At 38.1% G+C, this 18,904-nt stretch overlaps 1 protein-coding gene across 5 annotated transcripts in view; it reads right to left on the bottom strand.

The window, feature by feature from the left end:
• Nucleotides 1-18,904, bottom strand: part of NNT (nicotinamide nucleotide transhydrogenase) — a 92,306-nt gene that overhangs the window by 36,284 nt on the left and 37,118 nt on the right. For all 5 annotated transcript variants that reach the window (XM_070357464.1, XM_005894858.3, XM_070357465.1 and 2 more), the window contains 7 exons: nt 10,895-11,028; nt 10,432-10,623; nt 9,280-9,433; nt 6,149-6,310; nt 4,964-5,074; nt 3,778-3,923; nt 2,354-2,549 (listed from right to left, as the gene is read on the bottom strand). In XM_070357464.1, coding sequence (XP_070213565.1) covers nt 2,354-2,549; nt 3,778-3,923; nt 4,964-5,074; nt 6,149-6,310; nt 9,280-9,433; nt 10,432-10,623; nt 10,895-11,028 — 1,095 coding nt within the window. The remainder of the gene's footprint in view (nt 1-2,353; nt 2,550-3,777; nt 3,924-4,963; nt 5,075-6,148; nt 6,311-9,279; nt 9,434-10,431; nt 10,624-10,894; nt 11,029-18,904) is intronic.

The following is an 18,904-nucleotide window of genomic DNA, read 5'->3' as shown; positions in this document are numbered from 1 at the left end:
TAAAGGTTTTCCTGCCATGAACCTACAGCACAAGCATTTTCCTTCAAGTGCCTTTCCAGGGACTGTAAGAAAGTATGCACCGCTTTCCCAGAGAAATAAAACAGGAGACGTAAAGCTAAAGCTGTGCTGCTAAGTCTTTAACCACCAGCCTCCCAGGATAAAAACAGGTGTGTGTGCCTGGATGGGAGGCGAGTTGGGGGGAAAATGGAAACGTGTATGTATGGCCGAGTCCCTTCACTGTTCACCTAACACTACCACAACATTGTTAATTAACTATACACAATACAAAATAAGTTAAAAAATTAATAGATTAGAGAATGCTCCTTTTTCCTATTCTCAAAAAAGATTCATGTAAAAATGGTGTTTCATTTTTCCCTTAACTATTTAGGAAAATTCACTAGTAAAACTATGAACTTTTCTGAAAGAATGCTTTTTTGTTTCAATTTCAATAGATGTAAATCTTTACTATAAATTTTAAAATCTCAGCCTATATCATTCTTGGGAATATATAGTTATAAAATTATGCATAACACTATTTTATTACCTTTAATATAGTTTATTATCTTTTTATTACCTTTTTAATAGCTGTAGGTCTAAGTCATTACTTTCTTATCCACTGAAATGATATATACAATTATATATGTATAATTATACATATATATTTGTATTACTCTTCCCAATCTTAGAATATTGTCGATTTTATACTTAAATAAACCAACTTTAGGTTTTTTAAAAAAAGTGTGTGTGTGTAAATACAGGAGTTTTTACTTATAAATAGGTATGTGGTACACAAGTTTCAAAAAATAAAAATATATACAATATTCTTTATTGTAAGCTTCATCTAGCCAATTGACTTTCACCAAATGCTTTTGTTGATTTTTGCCAAACTCTGGTACCTGCAGCCAACCTAGTGTTTACAACTGATGAATGAGTATAGTTCCCACATGAATGCTGGTTGAGATTTTTGTTTAACAAATAAAATGACAGTGAAACAACAAGGTGCATATAAGAGCTTCACTCACTGTCAACCATGTGAGTGGGAATTCCGCTGAATCTGAAAATAGTTTTCAAATACTAGAAAAATATTCAATTTTTTTGTGCAATTCACAATATAATGGCTACAGACAAAACACACATTTAAGTTTAAACTGCATTAACATTTTCTCCATCACTTTCTTAGGTGTGGACAATCAACAAAACAGTAAATGAATCCCAGATTTGTAGCATTTGTTGACCTATATGGTGTAAATACAAGTGCCATGGCTGATCTGAAGCTACAATGTGAAGGCATTAAATATGGATTCAGGAAAAGATGCACAGAAGCCCATAATTAATAGTATTTCTACCACACAGACATAAGACACATGGATAATCTCAAAAGTGGAGATAATACTGCTACTGCTGCTAAGTCACTTCAGTCGTGTCTGACTCTGTGCGACCCCAGAGACAGCAGCCCACCAGGCTCCCCCGTCCCTGGGATTCTCCAGGCAAGAACACTGGAGTGGGTTGCCATTTCTTTCTCCAATGCATGAAAGTGAAAAGTGAAAGTGAAGTCGCTCAGTCGTGTCCGACTCTTTGCAACCCCATGGACTGCAGCCTACCAGGCTCCTCCATCCATGGGATTTTCCAGGCAAAAGTACTGGAGTGGGGTGCCATCGCCTTCTCCGGGAGATAATAAAAGCTAGTTAATTCATTAGAAAGTCATGAGTATTCAGGATTATTACCTTTGTTTCTAATTCATTTAGTTTTAAGTTTATATAATTTAATTTTTTATAATGGCTGTGCTAACAACCAGTTCAAAAGATTCCTGAAAATTTAACAATCAACCACAACACACCACTGAATAAAATTAAAACAGTGGTTTTTCTGCTGGCACATGTTTTCCGTGTTTTTAACACGTCTGAAGGCGGATCGTCTGCTGTTATTTAAACCCAGCAGAATAAAACATGAGCCTACAGACAGTACACACATACAAGTATTCTAATCTCCTGTTGTATTATCAGCTAAAGGAACAGTCAGTAAAGGAAAACAAGAACTGAGTAAAGGCACTTCTTAGCCCACTTTTGTGACACAGTTCATATTACTCGATGTTTTAAAATGTTTATTTCTGAATGACAATTATAATACCAACTGTGATGACTTTTGCCAAAATATTTACTGAAGCAACTTCCATAATAGGCAACTTAATTCCTTTATCAATATAGGCTTCAAACAGATACATATATATTCAGAAACTGAAGTGCAAGTAAAAGTTCTTACTCCTAACAACATATTCCTAAATCTCTGAGCCTAACTGCCTTCAGGTATTCAAAGGGCATGCGTTTATATAAAGGCAGAACCCACAAGTGCTTACCAATGGTACCGCCCAAAGCCATTGCTCCAGACATCTGAGCTAACAATTCTGGACATGGTTTTAGGCCTCCGAGGGTGGCTGCCAAGCCTCCAGCCACCCCAATCATGCCCAGGGCATTGCCAAGACGTGCAGTCCCCTGGGTGGAAAGCCCGGCCAGGGCACCAACACAGCAAAGACCGGAGCCCAGGTACATAATCTTTTCAAAGGAAAAGGAGGAAACAGAGAGAGAAGTTATCAAAAACTTTCAGTCCATCAGCTTAAAAACAACTTCAAGGAAACATGATTCTCTAAAGACATTCTAAGGACAATTTTAAAGTCAGACAATTTTAAAGTTAAAAGAGCCAATATGATCTACTCTTTTAATATTTCAATATATATTCCTATCCATTGGGGATATTAACATACTAAATACTTGAAATTGTACTTGCAATTAAACCATTTACGTACACTGATTTCTTCTGGACTTGATAGCATACAAATGCATATAAAAGTATGCATTTAAATTTAAATGGAGTTATTATGGGATCTAGACGTGACCCACTGTTATAAGGGAGCCAACCCCGTGAGGCTGTAAGTGCCAGAGACCATGCTATATATGCTGCATAAGTTATAACCCAGTCTCATGAGAGTCACAGGAGGAGAGAATCATCATCCTCATTTTATAAAAGAAAATCAATGCATAAAGAGGCTACATAATTTTTCTAAGGGCAAATGATCATTAAATAGCAAATCTGGGATGCTGACATAAATCTCCCTGACTCACTGCTCTAACTCTTCTCAAAGACTGTGTTCATTCAACAAATACGTGTTACAAACAGCAGAAACTAAGGGAGACATGATTTTTCAGCTGTCAGAGAGGCTGCACTCTAAAATAGTCATTGAAAAGAAAGGTATGACTGAGTTCAGAACAAAGCTGAATCTCTATTATAAATTATATTTAGATACAGAACTTTCCAAAGTTCAACTTGATTATTTCTGTTTTCCTACTCAGCATTCATTTAAAAATTTTCTTTTTTAAATGCACTGGCATAACATCTGCCAGATCCATAGAGGAAATAAATAAATAGGAAAAGGACTGACAGTATTTTAACAAAAAATTTTCAAGTTCTTAACTGATTATTTCACTGTATCCCCACAACAATCCAGCTAGGTACATAAAAAGGACACTTATAACCTTCTTGACTCTTTTTACATGTGGAAAAATGTAGGGACAAACAGATAAAACCATATTTGCAGAGTTAGCGGGCAAAACTGCCTCTAGAATCCAGGGTCCTGATTCTTAAGAGGATGAGAATGTTCTATTTGATCAAGATGCTTCAAGAGTTACTGTCGTATTTGATTAGTGGAATTAGAATTTTGGTAATGGTAATCTCACCAGGACGAAGACATAGTACCAAAAAAAAGCTTTCAAAAGAGATTCTCACCTGTTCAATGTTATAACCACTGTAGAGGGAGGCTAAATATCCCCCAACAAAGGTACCAGCAGGGAGCAGATACAGGTAATTATACTCCGGAGGGTCAGTGGGACGCTTGAACATGTCCAGCATTCTCTGAGTCACCAGAAAGCCACCTTATCAAAGTAAACATAAAACAAAAAGAGGTATCTTAAGCAACATAATTTTTAAAGTGCTACAATTTTTCTATATTAAGCATACCTTTATCATCTAGGAATAACTACCATTTTAAGTTAATATTTTAAAACCTCAAAATTAGAAGTTATTCTATCATTCCAGCCAGTTACATTGAAGGGGGAACCCTAGAGACATTCAGGAAGAAAATCTGCTATCAGAGCACAGAACCAACTATTTCCACATGACTAAAAATAAACAAGGTATTCAAATAGCTCAGGAAAGTAAAAGATCAAAAGGCCAGTATTTTTTTTCTTATAGGTTATTCTATTTGTTAAACCCTAGAATAAGTGGTTTTTAAAAATACCGTATCAGCAAGTACTAGGTCTGCTGGACACATTAAAGAATTTTTAGCTACAAAACAGCATCAAATGGGTTTCATACACAAGTCATGTGCTAGGCTTTCAGTTTTCAGGAACATGGGACAGGATAAGGCAAAAGGCTAAAGTTTTATCTAAAATTATACTTATTTAAAGATGCTATGGTGACAGATCTGCTGCTGCTACTGCTGCTAAGTCACTTCAGTCATGGCCGACTATGGTGATAGATCTTACTCAGCTTAATTCAAAACTATGCATGCAATAACCTTCCAGTTAACCTGAAGCAAGACCTCATTTTATTTGTTTTGGAGCACTCAGGGGTAGGGGTGCTCTTTTATCAAATAGTTTCTAAAAATTACCAATGGGCAAAAATAACCAATTCCCTTCACCATATATATAAGATATAAGATATATATATAAGATATATATATAAGATATAAGATATATATATATATCTTATATCTTATATAAGATATATCATATATAAGATAAAGATATAATCTGAGTGAAACATTTTTTAAAAGGCATGATTAAATTCTTAAAATCAGAATGTTTATTTTATATATTTAATATATATATTGTAACAAATATATATCATTTTATATTTGTTTCTCGTGTCTCCACCAAAAACAGCACTCTGGGTTCTTTCCCCGTCCTTGTACCTGCAATGTTGACTGAGGATATGAACGTGGCAAGAGCAGCAAGGCCCTGAGAAGTTGTGGAAGGATACAAGTGTCCTCCCATCAGCACCAACCCACCGACTGCAGTCAACCCTGGGAAGAAAGCACGCACGTGGTAAACAGAAACAATCACGCTGCCAAAGCAAATGTCATCGGGGACAAACCTCACAAGCACACGCACCATGAAGGAGAAAGCTCCCACACACATTCTCACTGAAGTACTTTCGTGGGCAAAAAGTTGACAAAACATTCTCTCTTTTTGCATAAGAATTTTAACCTTAAACTTTCTAGCTCTGTTCCCCTGATAAAGATATAAAGCAATGATGTTATTAGATGACATTACTTGTGGTGAAAAGGGACCTCTGCTGGATACGAAGCATCCGAACTGGAAAATGCTATACATGAACTAAATATGACGGTGAGAGCCACAGCTTTGGGCTTTCCTGAGTAGAGTACTTCTTGGAATTGGATTTGTTCCCAGTGGAGATTTCCTGGTGGCTCAGACGGTAAAGAATCCGCCTGCAGTGTGGGAGACCTGGGTTCGATCCCTAGGTTGGGAAGATCCCCTGGAGAAGGGAATGACAACCCACTCCAGTATTCTTGCCTGGAGAATTCCATGGACAGAGGATCCTGGCGGGCTACAGTCCATGGGGTTGCAAAGAGTTGGACACGACTGAGTGACTTTCACCTCACTGGTGGAGATCCTGAAAGCTACGTATGCCTGTGGCAAGAGATGCTCACCAGGGCCATGAGGTTTCCTAGCCAGCGGCTCCCATATCTGTCCAATGTGGGTCTCATTCCTCAGATCTGAGCCATTGCTAGGGACCACAGAGAACAGTCTTGGGAAGAGCCGTGTGCACTACTGCATGAACCATCATGCTCCTGTGAAACACTGCTTCTCTTTAAAGGAAATCATAACTGAAAGAAGAAACAGTGGCTCTGCCCTGCTTGAAATGGGGGCAGCCCAAAGGCTTGACACACTTCCCTGGCTTCTTACTTCCAAACCCCACCCCTCCACCTCTGGGAGCCCAAGTCACCACAACCACCACCACGAAGCCAAGCCCTACAATTTGGAAACACAGACTTTATCAACCTCATGGAAAGCACTGTGTGAGTTGAACAAGCCCTTGAAAACCTAAGATGAGGGAAAACAAGAGGGGAACAAACCTGAGATTGCATTAGTCACAGACATTAGCGGTGAGTGGAGAGCAGGAGTCACTCCCCAGACAGTATGGTAGCCCACAATGCCAGCCAAGCCGAAGGTGGTCACCATCTGGGAAAAGGCTAAATTGGGAGCCGCGATGCCCAAACCTAGTATCCCAGTGAGACCTGGAGAAACAGAAAAGAGTGTGAGCTCACATCCAGTTCTCTCAGGAGGATTAAAAGCACACGCACACCCACACACAAACATGTGGCATAGTCAAGGCTTTAAAATTCCACACCCTTGCAAATGAGTTTTTTTTTTTAAAGACATTTCCTTATTGGGAAGGGAGGTGAAAGTGAGTTAAAGGTATTGTGAGCAAAACTCAACTTCCTGACCACCACCACCATCCCCTAAAATAAATTGTAAACATCTAGTAAAATTTATGAGTCACCTTAATAATAATTTGCACATTTTCCTCTGCATAACTTGTCCTCTTCTCTGCTTTAACTTTCATTGACGATGCCACATGTGTTTATACAAGTGTTTTTATTCCAGAATTATAGGCCTATAAAGGATCTACCAAAGCATTTGCTACTTGGGCAAGACACAACCTTTATAAGACAGACTTTGGGGAGGCCCACTTCATGTCACTCTCAGATTTGGCTGGGAAGAGGGATTTTAAAAGATTAGGAAGGGTTTCATTCACTCCAGCACCTCCCCAAAACATATGGCTTCCACCCACCCGGGACAGAAGTTTTGCAATTGCTCCTGAATCTGGACTGGACTGCTGGCCAGGGCAGTCAGCTCCAGCCTCAATACCAAGTCAGCAAACAGGATTTTACAAAGAAAAAGGGAAAAAAATACAAATTAAATTAAGAATGTGCAGAATACAAACACTCAGCTCTCAACATACATCTTTAATTATCACCTTTCCTAACAGCAAACATGTGGATGGCTGTTCTGCAACAGAAGAAAGGGTTACCTAGCGGTCAGTGAAAACCAAATCATAATGGATGACCAGGATGCTGGAATTTAACTTCCTTGAATAAGGTACTTTTTCCCCTTGATATGGACTATTTCTTTACAAGTGGCAAAGCTGAAACATTAGCAACTGACAAATTACTTTAAATTATTCAGTAAGACTGTAGTTTTAAATTTTTTTTGTTTATTGGACACCCCACATGACATAGTTCCCCATGATCTTAGCTCCCCAACCAGGGACTGAACCAGTGTTCCCTTCAGTACAAGTGTGGAGTCTTAACCATTGGACCCCTAGGGAAGTTTATGCAGTTTTATTTCCCTACCCACATATAAGACTTCCAGGGCTCCCATGAATGGCCTGTTAACCATCTGGAGGGAGAGTAAGATAGAATATTGTTTTGAGCTTCAGTTAAACATCAGAGAATCTGTGCAGGGTTATATTTAAGGATATGTTTTCTTAAGCCAGGCTGCCTGGTTCAAATTCTGGCTCTACTGCTTGCTAGCTGTGTGATCTTAGGTAACTTATTTAACCTCTCTGTGCTCCAGTATTCTCTGTAACATTATTAATCCTTTCTGTCTTCATCTAGAAAAAGAAAATAATAATATCCCTAACTCACTGAGTTCTTATAAGGAATAAATGAGCTAAGGCATGTGAAGTGTTTAGCATGATGCCCTAGCACTCACTAAATGCCCACGTTAGTTATGAAGCAGTAAGTTCTCATCACCTGCAATCAACTGTGTTGGCCATCTAAGATAGAAACTCCTCAGCTGAAGGTTTCTTATTAACTATTTAATAAACTAAAGTCTTTTCATTTGACATTCATTAATGTCAAATATGCTACATTCAGTCTCTATGATAAAGGAAAAAGAAAAACAGAAAAAAAAAAAAGGAAAAAAAGCAAATCACATTTTTTGAAGAAAGCTAGTAAAATAGATTCTAACATATGGTAGAAGTGTTCAAGAAAAACACTTGGCTTTATTATAAAGGAGGAACTTTTAGGGTACAAAAAAATAAATAGAAGGCCATCCCTTTATTCACTAGGATATGCCATTGTCACATCTATTAAAACGCAATAAACTTTGACTCAATAAACATAAGAGAAACCTAGAAAAATAAATCATTGTTATATCTCCCTACATTTCCTTATGAATCCCAAAGAGAAATGGAAATTTACAACCTACTGACCATACTCTCCTTGTACGACACAATTATATGGTTCCTTCTTTTTAATAAGTAAGTGCAAGTAGGGACACTGCTCCATCTATTCATAATATTCACAGCTAAAGGCTTTCTCAGTCATTTTGCTGAAACTTGCTCTTTATTCAAGGAGAGTTACATATTTAGCTTAAAACATCTGGCCTCACATGGGAATTTGGAGAATGCTGAGGCTACAAGAATTCTGTGTGCTTGGTACCAGTCTTTAATTCTTTATAGTTTGCTTTTGTTTGTATTTTGGCTCTCACAGATCTAAACATTTTTAACTCATTCTATGAGACAGAAACCAACTTAAAATCAAATTTCCATATTTCAAGTTCTAACAATTCATAGCCAGAATGAATATTTATCACTATTTAATGACAATTCTTTAGTGTCTTCATGAAGATTAACTGGAAAATGAAGAATCTATGTTAAACTATAAAGAAAGAGATAAAAACTGAATTTTTTTTACTAGATGAATAACTTACTGTTTATTCTTAAAAGCAAATATTTGGTCCCCCCATCTTACCCAGAGATGCAGATAATCACAAGTGATGTTTTATAAACCACAAAAAATAAATCAATAACCACATTTAGATGAACTTTATAACAACACAATCTGACATACATCATTACTCTTTATATTTGGTATATATATATAAAAACATTAAAAATTATATTTTAAATGTTTTTTATAAAAGAAAAGTATTAACCACCTATGTATTATTTCTCACTTGTTCATTCCAGCATTTACCCCCGTGCCTGCTCTCTGAGAGTGGACAATGCAGTCTCCAAGTCCACAGAGGTGGGACCGGTGACATGTCACATGTGAAAACTGCTTCTAACAAGGTCAAGTCCTGAGAATCCAATGAATGACAACTGCATTTCATTTACTAACTTTGACAGTTAATACATTACTCACATAATACAGTCATAATTCAAAGAAGTCTAAATCTTCATAAAAGGAACCCTTACCTGCTGTATAGATAGAAGCCGATGTCATCGTCTTCCTGAAGGGCGTGATAGTAGCTGCTTTTTCAGCCTCCAGCTCTGCCACTGTCTTCTGTTTTACTGGGGCACCTTGAGGAATATTTTTCGGTGTGGGAGCAGGGAAAATCACTTGGCCATCCTAACAGGAATTAGAAGAACAGTACTTTTTAATCCATCCAGCATTCAGTCAATTCAGTGTTGCAGAAAAACTCTTTGAAAAACAATTTTAAATAAATATAGAAGTTCATATAATTTATAACATCACTTTATATAAATATATAACATGTGCATGCATGTTAAGTCACTTCCATCAGTCATGTCCGACTCTCTGTGACCCTACGGACTACAGCCCACCAGGCTCCGCCGTCCATGGGATTCTCCAGGCAAAGTGGGTTGCCATGCCCTCCTCCAGAGGATCTTCCTGACCCAGGGATTGAACCCACTTCTCTTATGTCTCCTGTATCGGCAGGTAGGTTCTTTACCATTAGCACTACATACATGTACGTAAATATACAATGGCTGTGTCACGAAAACACACATAGATGTACAATTAGTATGTGCATAGAACATATAAGGAAGAAAACAGAACTTAAAAGAAGATAGGTGGGGGAATGTTTAATTTTTACTTTCTTCAGTTTTGGGGGTTTTGTTTGTTTTCTGTTTTTCAAAAGCAATACATATTTTAGGTGCTGCTGCTGCTAAGTCGCTTCAGTCGTGTCCGACTCTGTGAGACCCTATAGATGGCAGCCCACCAGGCTCCCCTGTTCCTGGGATTCTCCAGGCAATAACACTGGAGTGGGTTGCCATTTCCTTCTATAATGCATGAAAGTGAAAAGTGAAAGCAAAGTCGTTCAGTCGTGTCCGACTCTTAGCGACCCCATGGACTGCAGCCCACCAGGCTCCTCCGCCCATGGGATTTTCCAAGCAAGAGTACTGGAGTGGGGTGCCATTGCCTTCTCCTATTTTTTTAGGTGAGTCACATGTATATCTGCAATATTTTTCTTTAAGTTGTTCTGGATTTTTAAATAATTTTTATTGGCATAAACCCAACACATTGCTATAGGATTCTTCCATAAACAAAAATCCTAGAACAAATGCAAAATGAAAACACAGGAAGGAATAGATCTCTTTACTCACCTTCATCACTACGGTTCCTCTAATGACGTGACCCATTGTACCAAAGTCAAAGTCATCTTTCACTTCAAAGTAAAAATTATCTTTGTCTGGGCTGATGGCCTTCAGAAGCTTGGTGATGTTGTTGGAATACAGGGTGCTGGCCTGAGTGGCCATTCGGCTGGGAAGGTCTGTGTAGCCTATGTGAGTAATTCCCTAAATGAATAAAAATACAGTCAGAAAGGTCTATTACTAAACGCTCACATTCTTTACAGGACAATTCTCAGCCAAGGCTAAGTTTTGAAATTATACATCTTTATATACACATGAACACATATTTCAAAAAGAGCTTTAAATGTGACTACTTTTAATTTTAGAAAATTTCCAGCCTCAGTTTCTCTCAATATTTAAAGCAACAAACACCCTCTCACAAATCACTAAAAGATGAAGGATCAGGATCATAGCAAGAGGAAGCTCTGAGCTATACCTTATGAACATAAAGTTCTCCTGGCTTGGTAGTTTCAAAATTTCCGCCAGCCTCAGCAGCTAAATCCACAACAACTGAACCTTCCTTCATGGACTCAATCATTTCTTTATTAAACAAAATGGGAGCTTTTTTACCTAGTAAAACCAAAGAAAACAGAAAACAGTATAAAGCATATGATGAGTTTTTAAAACTCTATATTCTAATTATTATGGTAGTCTCTGAATACTCACAAATTGAACCCTTTCAAGAAACCCCTTAAAGCTCATAACAAAGGTAAGGCTGGTCACCTAAGGAAGAAATGGGATGAGCATGAGCCGCAAAGCCAGTGGGCAGGAAGGACCCACTGAACTAGCAAACAATACTTGCCATCTGCTAACCACAGAAACCTCAACTAGCACTGCTCTTTCCAGCTGGTTTACACCCAGCTCCACTTGTGAGGAAAAAAAAAATCAACATTTTGCCTGTTTTTTGTAAATGCATAATAAACAAGCTAGTAAGGAAACTGTGTGCATGCAAATTGGACAGTTCATAAACATCACAAATGTCAAGGGAATATTCAGTAGTAATCTATGAATTCCAACATAGTATTTCCAGTCATCTGAACCAATGTCACCAGATTTTCCCACATACTATATTGTGCTGTGCGTGCCAAGTCGCCTCAGTCATGTCCAACTCTTTGTGACGCCATGGACTGTAGCCCGCCAGGCTCCTCTGTCCAAGGGGTTTCTCCAGGCAAGTATATTGGAGTGGGTTGCCCTCCTCCAGGTGATCTTCCCAACCCAAGGATCGAACCCCACATCTCTTATGTCTCCTGCGTTGGCAGACAGGTTCTTTACTACTAGCACCACTTGGGAACCTTAATTTAATACAGGATAACTTCGAGAAGAGACAGAGGAGTACCATGATATGGAAATAACAGAATACCAGAACTCCAAAAAATCTTAGAAATCACCCATACATTTTTATTCCCACTCAATGAAAGTATTTATTCTGTACCTCTGTTGAGTCGAGTTCCATGACTGGTGCTGGGAATTTACTGGTAGATAAACAGAAAAGATCCGTGTTCTCACGGAGCATACTCTTCACGAGGTATTTCACACTTTAAATTATATACTAATTCTTACATAGAGGATAAAGCACCGAACACAAGGATTTTTCAAGCTAACATACATCCATCAGTATGTTCAACAGGGGCTCCCATGGTGGGTATAATATCTTGTTCAAGTTTCACAAAACAATGTAAATATCTAAGCCAAAAGAAAAAGGGCATGAACTTGTGAGATTGACTATCGGAAAGCAGAGAGCTAATAGGCTAATTATTTCTTCTTCTGAAAGTTTTCAACTCTGAGTGAATTTTAGTAAAAACACTGTCAATTTTATAAATGGAAATCAACTAAAAGTAAAATTTTCATTATAATAATCTGTTTTTCAGACTATTTGACTGGAATACATGTGATTTGAAAAAGAAAAATAACCTTTCTTTGCAGCACATGTGAAAAAAACAGCTATAAAGATACAAGTGGTCGTACCTCCTTTCTCAATGCAAACTTAACACTTCCAAGATCAAGCCCAACTCCTAAGTCTCCTGTGACTGAAGGCCTTTCTCCCCCAGCTGAAGCACTCTGCCTAGCATTCCTTCTCATTACTGCTCCAGTGGACTGTCTGCTCCAACCATACTGGTTTGTTAGGGAAGATCTGGGGCTCTCTTCTGAGTCCCCGTGGAAAGGAGCAAGAATGCGGAGGTCTTTGCTTCCCTGATAGCTCAGTTGGTAAAGAATCCGCCTGCAATGCAGGACACCTCCTGTTCGGTTCCTGGGTTGGGATGATCCCCTAGAGAAGGGATAGGCTACCCACTCCAGTATTCTTGGGCTTCCCTGGTGGCTCAGATGGTAAAGAATCTGCCTGCAATGCAGGAGACCTGGGTTCAACCCCTGGGTTGGGAAGATCCCCTGGAGAAGAGAAAGGCTACCCATTCCAGTATTCTGGCCTGGAGAAGTCCATGGGGGTCGCAAAGAGTCAGGCACGACGGAACGAATTTCACTTCACTTTCCCAAAGGCAACTCCCAGAAGTCCTGGTGGCTTCACTACTTCTCAAAATTCTCTGGAATTTTGAATTCCTTTCCTCTAGGCTCCCATGCTACAGTCCAACGGGAATCTGGGGATACAAACCACACACATCTGAGGACTCTCCAAAATAAAGGTCATGCTGCTCAGTTCTGCAGTTATTTAAAGCTATGGGTGATAGAGTTGCTCCCACATAAGGGAGCAGATTTAAAGGGGTAAATTTGACTGTCGTCACTACTCACTTCTAGTGCCTCATCTCTACTAAGCCCCATCTAACAGAGCCTCATCTCTATTAACCAGACTCATGTTTGTCACAGTTTTTCCTCCCACCTGTCTTGTGCCCTCTGGTCTTAGGCTGACATGCCTTAAACTACTCTTTTGGCTATAACCAATTTAGATACAGGTCTACCCCCTTTGACTTCTAACTGCACCGACTTTACAACCATTGACCTCACAAATTTGATTTGGCATCTAACTAACATCTCCTGCCCCCAAAATTCTGAATTCCTTCTTCCTTCTGAGATAACTATAGCCATAGCTCAGACCCTGGATCTGTAATGCTGCCCACTTTATAAGATGTCAAGTGGCCAAAACCATTTAGGCTCCCTAGAAAACATCTAATGTACCACCTATTTCTCTTCTTTGAGTTTACTTATTCAACCTACACAAAGCCATTCTACAGTGGCTCACACACACACACATATTTTTGCTGCAACAGAGATAACAGGTGGTCTGACCGTATTATCACTCTGAAATTCAATCTCTTTGAAAGAATAGCATTTTCTTTCACATAAAATATTTTATTTAGTATATAGCCAAATAATGGGAATGTAAGTCAAAAAAATATATTTAAAGTCACAGAGGAATGTTTAAAAAAAACATGGAATTATTACAAGTAAAAAGTACACAACAAAACAGTATGTATAGGATGCTCCCATTTAGTAAAAAATAGAATTATACACATATATATGAATGTTTCAAGCATACACACACACACACACACACACACATACACACACAAAATACTACAAATACTATATAGTTCCTGGGCTTCCCTGGTAATTCAGCTGGTAAAGAATTCACCTGCAATGCAGGAGACCCCAGTTTGATTCCTGGGTCAAGAAGATCCCCTGGAGGAGGGCATGGCAACCCACTCTAGTATTGCCTGGAGAATTCCATGGACAGGATAGCCTGGCAGGCTGTAGTCCATGGGGTCACAAACAGTCAGACGCGACTGAGTGACTAAGTACACATGTATATAGTTCCTAGCAAATTTTATAGAGTATGTTTAACAACATCAGGATATCTTTGAGTGGTAAGACTAATTTATTTTCTTCTTTATGCTTTTTCTTATCTCCCAAGTTTTCTAGAAGAGCTTGCTTTAATGTTATTGCTTTAAAAATTCAATAAGGGCTACAGGGAATACAATGATGAATGTAACAGTGCAGCTGTCTTTAAGAACTCACATGTGGACTAATTTACTGAAAATTCTGAAAAGTGCAGAAATGCAAATTAAAAACAGAAGAGAAAAAACAGAGCCAAAAGAGGAGCAGAATAGTACATAAAAATTCCAAATGAGCAAATCCTCAAAAGATTAGGTCAAGAGAGGGAAAGACTGAGAAGGAAATTTCAAAATACTATCTTACCCTGATGGCCTACTGTGACAAAAATGTAATAAATGCTAAGTGTGGCATTACAAAATGGAAAGAACAAAAATTAATAAGATGATTAGTTAGCTTTTCAGGAGGAAATCCACCCAAACCTAACATTTATTTCAAATTAAACTCTGAACTCTATAGGTTAGAATTAATTATAAAAGAATCACCCCACAAAGAGAAGAAGAAAAGATATCCTTGGTAAATCTCTCTCTTGTCTTTAGACTGAAAAGTACTTCTTAAATTTCAGCAATGGGAAAAATTACAAAGGAAAATGTCAAGAAATTTAAATATGAAAAGGTATATATTACTATCCTCAGAAGAACATAAACATGACAAAAAATTAATACAATAAAAAGTTCATGGAAATTCAAATAGAAACAAAACACTACACTAAGATCCTAATAGATAAATGAGCAGCAAATGCAAATGGATAATTCAATAGAAAGGTAACAACCCAATGAAAACAGTTCACCCTCAGTAAGAACCAAAGAAATGTGAGAACACACACATATATATACTACCATATGTAAAACAGATAGCTGGTTGGAAGCTCCTATACAGCACAGACAGCTCAGCTGGGTGTTCTGTGATGACCTAAAGGGGTAAGATGGGGGGTGGGGCGGAAGGGAGGCTCAAGAGGGAAGGCACAAATGCACACATATAACTGATTTATGTTGTTGCATAGCAGAAACTAACACAACATTGTAAAGCAATTATAATCCAATCTAAAACAATAATATATTAAAAAAAGAAAGAAAAAGAAATGCAAGTACAAAGAATGGGATATATTTTTGCCCTCAAAGTGAAAGAGTCAACAAAATCTTGAATACTGCTGAAATGGACGATCTACTGATGAGATTAGGAACTACATAATCTTCCAGGAAAGCATAGTTTATCAAGTGTTTACCAAATTGCCAAAAATACTAATATTCATCTACTAATTCTACTTCCCAGATTTGATTAATCCTGGGGAAATAACTGAAAATACAGATATAGGAATAAAGCAGAAAAAAATGTTAGTATATCATTTTTAATTGACAAAAACTGGAAATACATAAAAAGCTTAACTTTGGGAGAACAGTTAAATAAAATACAGTACATTCAAACAAGAAAATTCTAACAAAACCATTAAAATATTTATAGAGTTCTTAATGACTTATTATATTAAGGGGGAAACTTAAAAGAGTATTTAGTGGGGTAAGTAAGAAAGCTATTTTATCTTCATCTAATGTGATAAAAATGCATGGGAAAAAGGCTGAAAGGAAATGGTAAAATGTTAATAGTATTTTTCACTGAGTAGAAGGATCACAAATGATCTTTATTTTCTACTTCGTACTCTACTGTATTTCCAACAAAAGTCACACACTATTTTTATAAAAATAAACAAACAAAGCATAATCACAACCAGTTTCCCCTTTAAGTAGAGGACAGAGATTAAAGAGTTAGTTGTACTAGAAGAATTAAAATAATTAAGAAATAACAATTAAAATAATTAAGAAATAACCCTTACCCAGTCTGTTTACTTACCAACAGAAAACACTTCACTCAAAATCCTCTGCCCTCCCTGCTACAGCAAAGGAAGCTATACAGTTAGGAAAGCCTTTCAAAGACTGAACCCAAATACTTACACAGGGAGACAGAATCATAACTAAGGATGGATAGCAAACAGGAAGATGCACACAGAGTTTTTTTTATATAACATATAACACAGAAAAGAATAAATCCAACGTTTAGAGATGTCCCACAATACCCCAGTGACAGCCCAGTACAGGTCCTAGACATATGGATAAAAGATCAAATAAGCATATCAGGTGTTTCAGGACAGGACTGTATAAGGAGGCAGAAAGATTAATAAACGGAGGCAGATACAAGGGTTTTTCTAGAGGCATGCTTGGGCTTTCCCCTTTTGACTGCTCATTTCTGTTGATTTTATCATTTATTTGCAGAAGATGAGAAACACAAAAAGACCAAAACTTACATCTCTTCAAACCACCCTCCTCAAAAAAAGGAGATTGAAAAAACTCAACAAGGAGAAAAAAATATTAATATATTTCCTGACACAAAACAAACTGTGGGTTAAAGGTGTGGGAAGATGTCCAACTTCATGAACTATTTCTTGGTTTCTTTTGGTTCATGAACATTAAGTTCCTGGTAAGATTACTCAGTTCCCTCCCAGTTGGGAGTTTACTTCCGTACTTTTGCCAAGACAATCTAGAACATCATGCACTCATAGTCATCATTCAAGTATTCATCTATGCACTGACTCAAGTGATACCCATTCAGTGCCTACCATGTGCAGGCTAAATGGGGAAGGAAAGCTGTACTTATAGCTCTGAGGTCTAACAGTTTAGAACTGAAGGAGGTTGCATTCGAAGATTAGGGAGCATTTTTATTAGGAGAATAACTGAGATATTTTATAACACTAATTACAGAGTTTCCCAACTGGATGACCATTATTTGGGGTAAGTAGAGGTGCCATGGGCTTCCCTGGTAGCTCACTGGTAAAGAACCTGCCTGCCAATGCAGGAGACAGGGGTTCAGGAAGATCCCCTGGAGAAGGAAATGACAACCCACTCCAGTATTCTTGCCTGGGAAATTCCATGGACAGAGAAGCCTGGTGGGCTACAGTCCATGGGGTCACAAAAGAGTCAGAACGACTTAGTGACTAAACAGTAACAGCAGACAAGAGGTGCCACAGATTAATATAAGGTATTCTTGAATCTCTGTGTACACGCAGAACTGATTGCAGGCTGAAAAAGTGCCTCACACATGGGCACTGTTTCTTGATGTGTGCCTATATGGCAGTGCGTCACACATATTTATTCTGAAATGTGACTGAATTAATAGTAGCTTTCATACTCTTGTGTTTTCTTATTAAATGAATACTAAGATGTAGTTAAAAGAAGCTTACTCCTTGGAAGGAAAGTTATGTCCAACCTACACAGCATATTCAAAAGCAGAGACATTACTTTGCCAACAAAGGTTCATCTAGTCAAGGCTATGGTTTTTCCAGTAGTCATGTATGGATGTGAGAGTTGAACTATAAAGAAAGCTAAGTGCCGAAGAATTAATGCTTTTGAACTGTGGTGTTGGAGAAGACTTTTGAGAGTCCCTTGGACTGCAAGGAGATCCAACCAGTCCATTCTGAAGGAGATCAGCCCTGGGATTTCTTGGAAGGAATGATGCTAAAGCTGAAACTCCAGTACTTTGGCCACCTCATGCGAAGAGTTGACTCATTGGAAAAGGCTCTGACGCTGGGAGGGATTGGGGGCAGAAGGAGAAGGGGACAACAGAGGATGAGATGGCTGGATGGCATCACTGACTCGATGGACCTGAGTGTGGGTGAACTCCGGGAGTTGGTGATGGACGGGGAGGCCTGGCGTGCTGCAATTCATGGGGTCGCAAAGAGTCGGACACGACTGAGCAACTGAACTGAACTGAAGATGTAGTTGTTAAAGTGGCAAATTCAAAAACTTCTAGAAAAGACTGCATGCTAAGTCGCATGTGTCCGACTCTTTGCAACCTTATGGGCTGTAGCCCTCCAGGCTCCTCTGTCCATAGATTCTCCAGACAAGAATATTGGAGTGGGTAGCTGTGCCCTCCTCTAGGGAATCTTCCTAACCCAGGGATCAAACCCATGTCTCTTAAGTGTCCTGCACTGGCAGCACCTGGGTTTCTAAAAATAGCTTTAACAACTTCCTGCTATGTGGCAAAAGAATATACCATTGGCCTCTACAACACTAAATTCAAATAGAGAGACTTAAACTAAACACCAACAGCTAAACCTTTACTGGAAAGTTCTACAAAATGTTATTTACACCTCTCTGAGTAAATCAGGTCTAACATGGTCATCTGAAATAATGAATTTTCAGATTCTGCCTTAGCAGAAAAAGAATCAAGCCCTCACAGACAACTTTAATGACACCAAAAAAAAAAAGAGGAAAATTCAGAGGAAACCACTAAAAATATTAAGAACAACAAGACACCAAGATGAAAAAGGTTTACCACAAAGTTTTATAATAATTCCAAAGAACATTTAGCATTACTTACTGGAATTATTCAATGGCATTTAATCAGATGGGGAAATTCCTAACTTCCTGGCCTCTAAGGCATCAAATTAAGCAGGCTCAAGAAAAACTTTCTGCTTTAACAAGAACATAGTATATTTAACATAGTAACAAAGAAATTAATAATATAACTTATTAAATATATTTATCCAAACCAAAATAGATTTCTTGTGAACAAGTACTATAAACACAAGGATAATTTTAATATATACACTCCTATA

The sequence above is a fragment of the Bos mutus genome, chromosome 20 (genome assembly GCF_027580195.1).
Source record: "Bos mutus isolate GX-2022 chromosome 20, NWIPB_WYAK_1.1, whole genome shotgun sequence".
NCBI classification, from domain to species: domain Eukaryota; kingdom Metazoa; phylum Chordata; class Mammalia; order Artiodactyla; family Bovidae; genus Bos; species Bos mutus.
This window is presented reverse-complemented; position numbering and strand designations above follow the sequence as displayed.